We start from the raw sequence: 13,529 nt of genomic DNA, 5'->3' as shown, positions 1-13,529 counted from the left end.
AGGCAGGCTGATCTTTGTGAGTTCAAGGCCAGCCTGGTCTACAGAGGCAATTCCAGGACTGCCAGGGCTACATGGAGAATAAGACGACTTCCCACACTCATGTCATCAGAATGTATTGTGAAGTGACCTAATTACCAATTGCAACATTTAGATTCAGTGCCATTCTTCACAGAAATAGGAAAAAAAATCCAAATTGCATATGAAAGCACAAAAGACCCCCAAAGCCATCCTAGACAGGAGGAGCCACGCTGGAGATTGCACACTGGCGCACACATATTAATGTAATAAAAATTTAAGGAAAATAATAAAGGTAGATTTAAGCAGTCAGAGCAAAACTGAGATAAAGATTTTGTTCTTTTCATACATTTATAATGGAAATATGTATTACCTTTTTTCAAAAAAAAAAAAAAGGAAAGGTTTATTGAGCACACTACAAGGAAGCAGGGAGGTGGGTAGCAACTACAGAGCGTCTCTACATTCTGGGTCACTTTTACCTGTTTGGCTTTTCAAGCAGGGTTTCTTTGTATAACAGCCCTGGCTGTCCTGGAACTCACAATGTAGACCATGCTGGCCTTGAGCTCGATCCACCTGCCTCTGTATCCCTAGTGCTGGGATTAGAGGTGTGCACCACCACATCCCGCTATTATTTTTAAGATTAGTCAAGTACAAGTGAGAAGGGTGGGGCATTGAACAAGGAATGTAATTTGGAACTGACTGAGCAGCCACAAGGTCACTTACCACCTTAGGACAGCCTTACTCATGGGCAGGCTCAAGAGTTCACGTCATTTTTCTTTGCTGCTGCTTTAGGTAGTGGTAAGTTAGGCTGCATTCCCTTCCTCACACCACACTCAGTGCTGCTCTGCTGTCTGCTGGCAAATCGTTGATGGTTGACAGTGTGAGGTGAGCACTGACCCGACCTCCACATCCCAGCTCCTGAAAAGCCAGTGTTGTTTACTGACTGGGCATCCTCTCCTGCTGTCTGTGGTGGGCTGGCATTTTGTTTTATTGATGCATCTCTTCTTTCTTACATTAATTCTAGTAACTTTTTCTTTTGAGAGGCTTTGAAACAGCAAATAACAGATTTACAGGAAGATTTGAAACGGAAGGAGACAAAATGGTCAAGCACACATGGTCGCCTCAGAAGTCAGATAGAAATGCTAATTAAAGAGAATACAGACCTCCGAGAAGAGATAAAAGTAATGGAAAGATTCCGACTGGATGCCTGGAAGAGAGCAGAAGCTATTGAGAGCAGCCCCAAGGCTTGCCAGTACACGACAGCCACAAAAAAGAATGACTCCATGGTAGGTTTGGGGGAGTTGGTTTTGCTAGATCAGGATGATGTTTGTGCATTTAAACTCATAAAGCCAGGAAATGGAGTAGTGGATCCTAAGGGTGAGAAGTTGGTGTTTAATAAATCCAGGAGGATTGTTACAAGACTGAAAAGTCAGGAAATGTTCAGGGTTGATAATTGCCCAAGTCAGAAGCACTGAAGTTACAATGTCAACTTTAATTTCTCTGGGAAACAGGAGCACACTCACCTGAGCTGAAAGGGTGGAAGGAGAGGCAAAAGGTAGACGTGAGGAAGTTGTCTTGAGTGGAAACTAAAGGTCCTAGGGAAGTAATCATCTGGAACAAGGAAACCTTAGTTAAGAAGATGCCTCCATCAGAGCGGCCTGTTGGCAAGTTGGTGGGGGCATTTGCTAGATTAATGATTAATATGGAAGGGCCCAGCCTACTGTAGGCCTGGCTACTGCTGTGCAGGTGGCCCTGGCCTAGTATAAGCAAGACAACTGAGCAATTCATGAAGAGTAAGCCAGTAAGTAGTGCTTCCTCCAGCTCTTCTCCGTGTTGGACTGTGATTGGGACACCCTTCACCTCCACCCAGCTTTTGGCCATGGTCATTATCACAACAGTGGAAAGCAAAACTGGGACAGCAGGAAGGAAGGCCGGTTTGTGCCAGCAGTGGGGCCACATGGGTGGGAGACTATGGGTCTGAATGATAGCTGCTGCTGTTGTTGAGCTCTTTTGATGGAGAGTTGGATTGTGACAAAGGTGAATGCTACTCACAGGGGAGGAGGGTGCAGGTTTGCAGTGTGTAAGAGTGACTGTTAGGAACCATGAACTAAGCTGTATCAGAAGGCTGAAGGCTACAGGTGGAAGACATAGCAAACATGTGGATCAGCAGACAGGATCTTGTGTGTGCTACACTGTGGACACTGACTGGGTGTTTAGAGGAATGATCTGGAAAGACAGGATACAATGCTCTGTAAGAGGCAGTCACTTGCCTCCACAATACTTTTATCATGGGAGCTTCCTGGTGGAGAGGAGATGTGATAAAGCCCCAACTGCCACTGCTCTGAACATCTCACTATGCTTTATGTGTGGCCAGAGCAGTTGGAAGGAGCTGTAGAAGTCATGGCCTCCTAGTTTTAAATACTTTACCATTTTAAGAAGCTACACTGACTCTTTAGAGATAACTGGTGAACTGTTTGGTGGGAATACCCCACAGTCTAAATCTTTGTGATTTATGCACCTGTTTATTGAAGGTATTGTTAGAATTGATGGTGGCAACTTCTGGGATTGTCCTAGCTGAGGTTAGACAGAGCATAGATTGGTGGTGGGGTGAGCCTGACAGTGCTGGTAATGGGGACAGATTTGGGAATGGGGGAGTGTCAGACGGCCTCATCAACCTGTGGGAACAAGAGGGCAGCTTGTGGAAGAGGCCGACTGACATGAAGGTCTGCTGTGTGTCTTGAGGTGGGATAGTGTGTGCTTCATTCCTAGATAGTTGGCCACCAATTTACCTGGCCTACTGTGCAGATGAACAGCTCTTAACTGAGTTAATTTTACTCAGTGACATGAAATGTAGACTAACAATAATATTAAAAATTATCTCTCATATTATAGAACTCACCTATTCAGTTTCAAAGGAGTCATATTTCTTCAGGAGCCCAGGTAGAAAAATGTAAGAAAAAATATTTGCCAGCACAAGGTAAGAGGCTGCATGACCCTTTTATGTTTGAGTACTTAATAGGGAACTGGAGCTGCTTGTGGTGATCCACACCTGTTAAAAAGTATCACTACAGGTTCAGGCCAATCTGGGCTGCCAAGTGAGAGTGGCTTAGAGTGAGGTGGATGGGAGCAGCAGGAGGAGAGAGGGTTATATTCAAGGGATTAAACACAAATGATTTTGAGCCTCTGCATCACTAGCACATAAGCTGCTGCCTGAGTTTCTCTTTTTCAGAAGGAGTTAGGAAACAAACTGGTGAAAGAACATGGGCAAACTGTAATGGTTAAATTTTAGGGAAAAGACAAGACAAAGGCCAGGAAATATGGATCTATTCATTTAGCTGTGAGATAAGCTGCCAGACCTGAGTGCTCTTCCTGAGACGCACTCCTCCTCTGGAGCCTGCACTGTATGTAACCTTTCCTTACCCCGTCATGAGTTTCCTGGAGAAACTGGAACCCTGTGTGTATGTGGCAGAGTATAGTGTTTTAGGGTCTCTGTGACGGTCTTACTCCTTAGATTATTCCTGATAGCATTCCATGCCTGTTTATTCTTTTAAACTACATGTGCCCTGGGCTAGAGAGATGGTTCAGTGGTTAAGAGCACTGGCTGCTCTTCCTGAAGTCCTGAGTTCAATTCCCAGCAACCACATGGTAGCTCACAACCATCTGTAATAGGATCTAATGCCCTCTTCTGGCATGCAGAAGCACATACAAAGCACTCATACATAAAAAAATACAAATAAATAAAATTAGAAAAAGAAACATAAAAAAGACAAATACAAAAACAAAACAAAACCCAACAACAAAAAAACTACATGTGTCCATACAAATGACAAATTGTTTCACAGTTTCTATAATCGTTATGAGTTTGCCAGGTGGATGCTGGTAACTGAACCCAGAGCCTTTGCAAAATCATCCAGTGCTCTTAATTGCTGGGCCGTCTCTCCAACCTCCTCAGATTCACTTGTATTAATTAGTGTATGCTGCAGCAACACCATGGACATTCTTGGAGTACACACATGCATTTTTCTAGGTACATAGCAAGGACTAGCATAACTGGTCAATTGGTAGAGTATCTTTAATGTCACTAGAGTATATAAAAATATTTCCAAAACATCTAGTGCGCTCACATTTATTTATTGTGTTGTATGTGAGCTGCACGTGTGGACTGGGGAAAGACAACTTGTAGGAGTCAGTTCTCTCCTTCCATGTGGGTCCTCCAGATTGAACTCTGAACTCAAGTGTCACTCCTTGGCAGTGTACGTGGTTCTCTACTGAACCCTCACTAACCCTGATGTTACACTCTGAATAGCTAGGAAAAGTACTTGATTCCACACTTGCCCAGTATTCAGTTATGCTGTCGGATTTTTATTTTTGCCAGCCAGGTAAGTGTGTAACTCTTGTCATTGTTGTTTTAATTTGCATTTCCCTGATTACTGTAATACATTGAACACCACTGCCTTTGCTGATTGGCTATAGGGATTTCCTCATTACAGGGAATTGAAACCCAGGACTTCATGTATACGTGACAGATGTATACTCAACTCAGCCATCTCCTCAACCATGGATTTCTTTAGAAAATAACTTATTTAGGACTTTAACCATTCTGATCTTTTATCATAAATATCTTTTCTCAGCCTATTGCTTGTCAAATCCTTAAAAAGAAAGAAAGAAAGAAAGAAAGAAAGAAAGAAAGATGGAGTCTCGCATAGCTTAGCCTTGAGTTTGCTATGAAGCTAAGGCTGGCCTATGTCTGCTTATTATCTCATTTGATTAACCCAAATCATTTTAATGTTGCTGGGCCTCTTTTTCTGCATGGTGGTGGTTGTTTTGTTAAATGTAGGTGTATGGATGTTCTGCCCGCTTGTATGGTGCCTTCAGAGGCCAGATGAGGGTATCGGGTCCCTGGAACTGGAGCAACAGAATGCTGTTAGCTGCCATGTTGGTGCTGGGAACTGAATCTGGGTCTTAACTGCTGAGTCATTTCTCCAGCCTCCTGTGTTTTAAGCTTTCCTTATCAGGTTATGAACCACACCATCTGTGGAAGCTGCCTGGCTGTTCCTGCACCCCTTGGTGTCTAGTTCCCTTTTTTCCCTCTTAAGTCACGCATCTCTCTGTGCAGTACTGCAGATGATGAGCCTGCACCTAAAATGTGAGGTGTACCTGTCTCCTTCATCTGCCTGGCTGTAGATAGTTATAGGGTTCAGTCTCACGTTACATCATAACAGAGAATTAAATTTGGTATGTAATGAGCTGACAGGGCTTTAGTTCTGGTTCTGCTTTATACATATGTAATTTATCCTTTCAGCCTTGGTTTCATTTCCTCACCTGTAAAAAGGGGAATTATCTCCTCTCTCGTGGGGGTAAAAGTTACAAATGACGTGACAGTTGTAGTTGTATAATACAATTTGCACATTTGCCCTGTGAAGTAAAGGGTGACATTCTTCTTGTGTCCTGTCCAAACAGCAAACATCCTGGAGCCTGGCTACCATTTGCCCAATGGTCGGCATACAGCAAGCCTCTGCACTCTTCCTGTATCTTTTTCTTTTATCTCAGTTTTGTCTCCCGTCTTCCATATACTAATTTTATAGATGTTGGTGTTTTCTAAGTCCATTATTGTATGGAATTGCTAATGCTGGCAGTTTGAGACCTCTAAGGTAGTGGCTTTACCTGGTGCAATGGCTGGAGAGATGGCTCAGTAACTGAGCACTTGTTGCTCCCAGAGGACTCAAGTTCTGTTTCCAGTACCCACATTGTGTAGCTCACACTGCCTATAACTCCGCTCCAGGAGATCCGATGCCTTCTTCCTGTTCCCTCTAGTACCTGAATGCCTGAGTAAATTATGTATATGCAGATAGATTCACACATACACATAAAAGGAGAAGATTGGGTTAAATAAACAGCACTGGTAAAAGGAAATGTTCTATGTCTTGTGTGGGTATGTGTGTACATTGTGCTAGTGTGGAGGGCAGCTGACAACTTGTGGAGCTCTGTTCTCTCTTCCCACCATGTGGGTTCCAAGGATTAATGTTTCAAGGCTTGGTGACAAGTGCTTTTGCCTGCTGAGCCATCTCACTGGCTCCCAAAGGAAATGTTTTTACAGACCAATAAATTAAATATTTTCATTAAGTATTAAAACTAACTATGACAATTATATTCTAATAGGGAATCCAACTCGAAGACCCAAGTCTGTGCCTCCTCGTGATTTAGGCAGCTCGGATAAAGGACAAGTAAATCTTTTTTATATTGTTAAATATGTGAATGTATCTTATTCAGGAGTGAAATGAATTTGTTGAGTTTCTAAACCAGGTATACAGAGGGCTTTTATTTAACACTGTAAATGTTGGTTATATAAAAGTAAACACTGGACATAGAATCACATAATTTTAGAATCTGGCTTTTAATTTAGTAGGTACAGGTTGTAACTGCTTAAAATATCTTGTCTTCTAGGCTGCCTTGCCCAGAGAGCCTTGTGAACCAGTGAACTTCCCAGATCTTGAATATAAAAACAAAGAGGAAAAAGAGGAAGAAATTCAGGGAAAAATCAGTCATCCTGATGGAAAGGTAATACGTATTCATTTAAAATACTGAATGTGTTGGAACTGAAGAGATGGCTCAGTGGTGTGGCTGTCTTCCAGAAGACCCAGGCTCAATTTGTAGCACCCATATGGCAGCTCACAACTGTCTGTAATTCCAGTTCCAGGGGATCTGATACTATCACACAGGCATACATGCAGGGAAAACACCAATCAATTCTCATACAAATAAATCATTTAAAAATAATGTGATACAATAAAATAACATAGGTGTTTTTAGTCTTTACTTGGTTGTGTGTGTTGTACTTTTCTGTAACTGTCAGCAGAGGCTTACACTGTCACTACAAACATAAGTCAAATGATGCTGTGTTGCATGATGATTGCTAGGATGCAGGGGAAAAGGGTTTTTATGCTTCATTGTACTCATAGGGGAGAACATTGTGCATGTGGCCCGGCCCATCAGCGACTGTTCTCATATGTGACTAGAGTTGATCTTGAAGGCTATGGATGGTGCTTAGCTTCAGGACTATGGGGCTTGAACATTGAGTGGTATACAAAAGGAGGAATGTTGTCCCTTTATCTTCATTCTTACATCACACAGAGCTAGAAGGCCTCTTGGATTTTCTCCTGTCTGGTCTTTGTAATACTGCAATACTGGAGTCAGGCCTGTTACCATAACTTTGTTCTTGGCCTTACAGTTATTTGTGTTGAGAATGTGTGTGCCACAAAACCAACAGGGGAGTCAGAGAAACTGTAACATAGGGGTTCTGGGGATTGGCCTCAGTTTCTTTGGCGTGGCGGCAAGTGCCTTTACCCTGTAAGCCATCCCTCTGGTCCATGTTTTGGCCTCATAGATGTTTCTAGGTGGAAAAAGTGGGTGTGCCAACCAAAAGGAGGAGCTAAAAGGGACACAAATGATGCTTGTTTGGGGCAGGTGACTAAGGGACAGATCGGTTTCATTCATACACCTTGATATTGTTCATTTAACTGAAATAAGGCCAAAGTTCAGGCTAGCCTTGAGGACTAAGGAGGATAAACAAAAAGGAAGGAGCCGTATTTTACGAGTCTCCTATAGGGTACCAAGTTGATGAGAGGTTCTGTTTTTAGATGAATTCTGTTATATAAATGGAATATGAACAGCAACAACAAACTCAAAAGCATAATCCTGATGAAATAAAGGTGCTCTTTACTTTTGATTTTAGAAAATGTTTTACTTTTTATTATGAAGAATTTAGACGTGTGTAAATAGGTAGGGAATTCCTCATATCTCTGTTGCATGGTGTCAGGAGGAAGGCTTACCTAGCGATAATCACCTTGTGTCTTTTTAGGTAGAAAAGGTTTATAAAAATGGGTGCCGGGTTGTACTGTTTCCCAATGGAACTCAGAAAGAAGTGAGTGCAGATGGGAAGAGCATCACTGTTACATTTTTTAATGGTGACGTGAAGCAGGTCATGCCAGATGACAGAGTGGTACGTATGCTCGGGTGCTGCTTCCAGCTGCAGCAGCCCAGGAGAAGGAGGATGTGACTAAATGTCTTTGCAGGTCTACTACTACGCCGCTGCTCAGACCACTCACACCACATACCCGGAAGGCCTTGAAGTCTTACATTTCTCAAGTGGACAAATAGGTACAAACTGACTTTGTCTACTCTGTTAAATTCTAACCTTCCTTTTAAAAATGTATTGCTAACAACTATTTTTAAAAAACAGAAAAACATTTCCCAGATGGAAGAAAAGAAATCACATTTCCTGACCAAACCGTTAAGAATTTATTTGCCGATGGTCAAGAAGAGAGCATCTTTCCAGATGGTACAATTGTCCGAGTGCAACGGTATGGCGCCTTTTAAATCTGTTTCTCCATTTTTAGAAAATCTGAATCATTTGGGGCTGGGTATCTGGCTCAGTGGAGAAGAGTACTTGCTGTGCATTCATGAAGATCTAAGTGGGAAAATATCACCCTATAAAAGACACGGAAGCATGTTCCTGTAGCCTCAGCATTTGAGATGGGGTAGGGGAAAAGATAGGTGGGTTCTGGAGCTCACTAGTGACTTGAATTTTCAACGAGTTGAATGAGAAGTGAGACACATGCTTGCATTGTGAGGTTTAGAAGCAATGTGTGCTAACAGGATTTAGAGTGAGTCTGCTCAGCATTCAGGAGAAGGGAGAGGTAGTTATTTGTTCAGAAGTTTAGTGAACCCGGAAAACAGAATGAGACACAGAAGGCAAGCTGCCCTTAACTGTGCCATTAACATAGGCCATGGAACCATCCTTTCCTGTCTTGCTTGTATTTTTAATTTCTCAACCTCTCTGTCCATTCTGTTACTGTTTATTTCTTGGCATATTTTATCCAAACCTTTCAAAACCAACAAACTCTTCATTTGTCCTTCTGAATATTATACTTCTGAAAGTTAGTTTTTTGTGGCCCTGGCTGCCCAATCCACAATAAACTTTTTTAAAGCAGAGTCTCTTTCTTGTAGCTTAGGCTGGCCTGGAACTCCTGATCTTCTTGCCTCCACTTCCCACATACTGAAAGTATAGGTGTGAATTATAACCAACCTAATGATACACATATAAATGAATAGTAGTTAAAAAATTAGAAATCTACTACACACTGAGTAACAGTAGAACAAATTTAAGATTTTTTAACTCTTATATATGAAATTTTGTGTAATAAGCAGAGAAAGAAAAAGTATGTACGTATGCATCTAGCTTCAACATAGATTAAGTCATAGCCAACCTTGTTTTCAGAGTCAAATCCCAGGTATTATATTAGTTAAGAGCTACCTCCAGCTCTATTGCAGATTTCAGGGGCAGTGAGGCAGGGGTTTGCCTCTGTAGGCCAGGCTGGTCTTGAACTCCCAGTCCTCCTACCCTCAGCCTTCTGAGGGCTGGGCTGGTATTACAGTCATGCACCCACCACTATGCTTAGTTCCTGTTAATATATTTTTTAAAGAAATTATATTCTGGTTTAAATTTTACAGTAATGGCAACAAAATCATAGAGTTTAATAATGGCCAAAGAGAGCTCCATACTGCCCAGTTCAAGAGACGAGAATATCCAGATGGGACTGTTAAAACTGTCTATGCAAATGGTCATCAAGAGACAAAGTACACATCTGGCCGAGTTAGAGTGAAGGACAAAGATGGTAATGTTCTAATGGACACAGAATTGTAAAGATCTTCGTGGGATTAATCATGAACTAACACTAAGTGGTTTTTCTGTTCAGAGTATGTACATTTTTGTGTGTTCAGTTGTTTTATTTATATTTGTGTGTGTGTGTGTGTGTGTGTGTGTGTGTGTGCCTAAATATAAAAGATTGTTTGATTTTTAAAATTAAAGTTTTACCATACCCAGTCTTCCTGTTTTACATTCTTTGAAACACAAAAGCAGCTCCCCTAGTGTATGATGTGTCTTTCTACAGTTAGGAAGAGAAAGCATTATTACTTTGTTGTAAACTATGTACAGTTTTTGTTTTTAACATCTTTGCTTTTTGTTCTTTTTTTTTTTTTTTTTGAGACTGGGCTCCACTGTATAGCTTTGACTAGCCTGTAATTCATGCTGTACGTCAGGCTAGCATTGAATTCACAGAGATCCACCTGCCTCTGTGTCCCTAGAGATGGGATTGAAGCCATGTGCCACCACACACACATGGCTTGTGCCTATTTTTAAAATAAGAAATAAAAGAAGAGCCAGGCAGTGGTGGCACACACCTTTAACCCCAGCACTGGGGAGGCAGAGGCAGGTGGATCTCCGCAAGTCCGAGACCAGCTGGTTTACAACAGCTAGTTCTAGGACAGGCTCCAAGGTTACATAGGGAAATCCTGTCTCAAAAAAACAAAAGAAGTAAAAGTGTATCAAATACTTGTTCCATAGGCACATCAGCCACAGGATGTGGGCTTCCCAGAAAGTGAGCATCAAAACATTATGCATCCAGTACTAAAATGAAAACTGTCACTTACTACAAAGACTCATGAACTGAGATGAACACAGACAGGCCAAACCATGTTATAAGTAGTAAATAGTCTTAGGAGAAAGCATTTACAACTGCTGCATAATTTGTCAAAAACAGAAGTAGTTGGTGTGAACCAGTCACAGTCTTCACATGTTATGAGAGAGGTGGTAGGCAGGACAAGCAAGCTGTGCTCAAAGACAGGGTGAGTTGCCCACTCTAAGTTTATAACTAGGAAAATAGGTATTGACACAATTACTTATTAAAAAAATATCAGTCCCGGGTGATTTAAGAACTGAATGTAGTTGGGAGGTGGTGGAACACACCTTTAATCCCAGCAGAGGGAAGCAGATCTCTTTGAGTTCAAGGTTAGCCTAATCTACAAAGTTGAGTTCCAGGACAGCCAGGACTACATAGAGAAACTCTATCATCTCAAAAATCCAGAAAACAAAAACCTGAATGTGGAAAAACAACAACAAAATTACTTTAGGCTGTGGAAGAATTTTTAAGTAGGGTATAACCTTTAAAGGGAAAGGTCAATTGCTTTTCAAAAGTAATTATCCCCCGGCCTAGTAAAGGCCACTACTACACACATATAGGAAGAACCTCTCACACGTATAAGGGCTTAGAAGAGAATGCAACTGAGAAGTAACAGCAAAGCCCAACACCCAGCAGTAAGATCATGCACTCGGATGGGCAGTGAGATTAGTGCAATAGAGCTGCCATCAACACAGCAGAGCCAACAGTGGGAATGTTACCTAGGTTTCACATTGCTCAGTCTTACAGATTCATAGCAGCTAAATTAGACTTACATAACTATACACATCAACTCCATCATACTCACCTCTGTAAGGGAGTGTGTGTGTGTGTGTGTGTGTGTGTGGAGGGGGTGATGGGGTGAGACACTGTAGGACCATCAACAGTTCTGATACCCTTTTTTCATTTTATTTTTATTTTATTGTGTTTTGCCTGTATGTATTTCTATGTGAGGGGTGTTGGATCCTGAAATTACAGACAGTTGTAAGCTGCCATGTGGGTGCTGGGAATTGAACCTAGTTCCTCTGGAAGAGTAGTCAGTGCTCTTAACCACTGAGCCATCCCTCCAGCCCCTAGTTCTGATATTTCTTAAAGCAATACCTTAATAATAACATGAACTAAAATTTCTATGTGCCTAAGTTTTATTTTGAAATTACAGTAAAAACAAAAATGCTTCAAAGAAAATATTTTCTTTTCCCCACACCATTCTTTAACAATTTAACAAGTAAGACTAAAGGAGGAAAAATGATACCACTGCAGAACAAGTTAAAGTCAAACCTGAAATGGTACAAATCTAACAGAAAACTTTCTTCTTGGCAGCTACAGGTGCTCTTGTACATCTGAAAAACAAACAAACAAAAATGTTGCTGTAAAACTTGCCTTAATGCTTTATTCAAATCTAGCTGAACCACTATTAGCTGGCTGGGTCTCCCAGTGGTTCTTGGTAGTGGTGTCTGCTACTTGGTCGTGAGCAAAAGTTACTTGGGGAGCCTGTTGTTCTGTTTGGCTTGCCCTGTATCACCAGTACTAGGGCAGTCATGACAGCCATTCCTGCATATCTACAAATACAAGGGGTCATTGATAATGGTGTTTCAGAGGCAGAAAGGCCTGAGGTGACAAAATCTGGAAGAGTTCTTGTAAACTTCATCTTTTGAGAAATTAGAATATCTGAGGTGCTTTCGTAAGCAAATTAGCATTAATCTCTGCCATAGCAGCCACATGCTGATAGGTTACCAGGGTGTACACTTACATCATTCATCTTTGTCTGCAAGCCCCAGTTCTACCAAGGACATATGAACTGGGTATCGTTCATCTTCATATAATGTCACTATCTGTTCTGGTGCCTGAGCCTAAAATTGAAAGAGAGTTATCAGTTGGACAATAGTGGCACACACCTTTAATCCCAGCACTCAGGAGGAAGAGGCAGACAGAGATCTCTGAGTTCGAGGCCAGCCTTCTACACAGACAGTTCCAGGACAGCCAGGGCTACACAGAGAAACCCTGTCTCAAAAAAAAAAAAAAATACAGTATTCAAGAAAACAATAATGTAGTTGGGTTTACACCTGTAATCCTAACAGTCAGGAGGCAGATGCCTTCCCTTCTCTATGAAAGCTAATGAAACCTCAAGTCTCTCTTGTCTAGACAGAGCCAATGGTCTCGCATACCATTGTCCCTGTTAAAGTATCTTTACATTTTATACACCATACATTGTATCTGTTATGCATAAACTAAAATTTGGCTGTTAGTCATAGAGGTAAAGAAATATGTGTTTGTAATAAGTACTTGGCCTGTCTGTATTTTCACTGACTTCTTGAGAAACACTCTGTATAAACTATGTATATAGCATGCATGATATACAAGAGGCGTTTTTCAAAAGCATTTTCTAGAGATAGTCTTGTTTCATGATGAGCTCATTCTTGTTTCCTTGTCCTAAGACCTGGTAGAGAACACAAAGGAGGGAGCAGGCAGGCCTGAATACCAGTCGTAAGGACCACGGGTAGAACTCAGAGGGTACCTTTTACATTACCATCCCAGCTCAGGGCTGTGTCAAGAAGGAGGTCTGAGAGTCCTAGGTTTTATAATATTAAGCCAGAGTCCAGAAACAGATTGTGTGTGTCTAAAAACTTTCTAGTTCTAGAATACTATGTAAAACAAGGTTCCTGCTTGCCTGTGGGATACTACTGTGTGATATGCTTAGCTTAAAAAGAAGGGTTTGCTACTTAAGATACCATCTGGAGACTTTTTTTAAAAAATCTTTTAAGCTAATCTATCTTTGTGTGTATGAGTGCTTTGCTGTCGTGTATCTAAGTTCACTGTGTATACAGTTCCAGCAAGCTCAGAAGAGGGCATCTGACAGGAATGAGGGTAGGCCGTTGTAAGTCACTAGGAACCAAACCACACTGGGATCCCTCTGCAAGAGCAGCAACTGTGTGCTCCTAACCAGAGCCACCTCTCCAGTATCCCCACCCCAACCTCGAGTTTTGATGAAGGTCTGGCTAC

At 41.6% G+C, this 13,529-nt stretch overlaps 2 protein-coding genes across 4 annotated transcripts in view; one reads left to right on the top strand and one right to left on the bottom strand.

Moving 5' to 3' along the window:
• The window catches only part of Cenpj (centromere protein J), a 44,291-nt gene extending 34,373 nt beyond the window's left edge, over nt 1-9,918 (top strand). For all 3 annotated transcript variants that reach the window (XM_027390512.2, XM_027390511.2, XM_027390513.2), the window contains exons 10-17: nt 1,059-1,301; nt 2,908-2,992; nt 6,175-6,239; nt 6,460-6,573; nt 7,874-8,014; nt 8,088-8,172; nt 8,255-8,375; nt 9,526-9,918. In XM_027390512.2, coding sequence (XP_027246313.1) covers nt 1,059-1,301; nt 2,908-2,992; nt 6,175-6,239; nt 6,460-6,573; nt 7,874-8,014; nt 8,088-8,172; nt 8,255-8,375; nt 9,526-9,718 — 1,047 coding nt within the window. In that variant the 3' untranslated portion in view covers nt 9,719-9,918. The remainder of the gene's footprint in view (nt 1-1,058; nt 1,302-2,907; nt 2,993-6,174; nt 6,240-6,459; nt 6,574-7,873; nt 8,015-8,087; nt 8,173-8,254; nt 8,376-9,525) is intronic.
• A 2,362-nt stretch (nt 9,919-12,280) lies between these two features.
• The window catches only part of Rnf17 (ring finger protein 17), a 116,697-nt gene continuing 115,448 nt past the window's right edge, over nt 12,281-13,529 (bottom strand). Inside the window, exon 35 of the mRNA XM_027390516.2 lies at nt 12,281-12,379. Coding sequence (XP_027246317.1) covers nt 12,281-12,379 — 99 coding nt within the window. The remainder of the gene's footprint in view (nt 12,380-13,529) is intronic.

Source organism: Cricetulus griseus, assembly GCF_003668045.3.
Source record: "Cricetulus griseus strain 17A/GY chromosome 1 unlocalized genomic scaffold, alternate assembly CriGri-PICRH-1.0 chr1_1, whole genome shotgun sequence".
In the NCBI taxonomy this organism is placed as follows: domain Eukaryota; kingdom Metazoa; phylum Chordata; class Mammalia; order Rodentia; family Cricetidae; genus Cricetulus; species Cricetulus griseus.
Note: the sequence above shows the minus strand (reverse complement) of the source record. Positions and strands in the feature narration are given on the sequence as shown.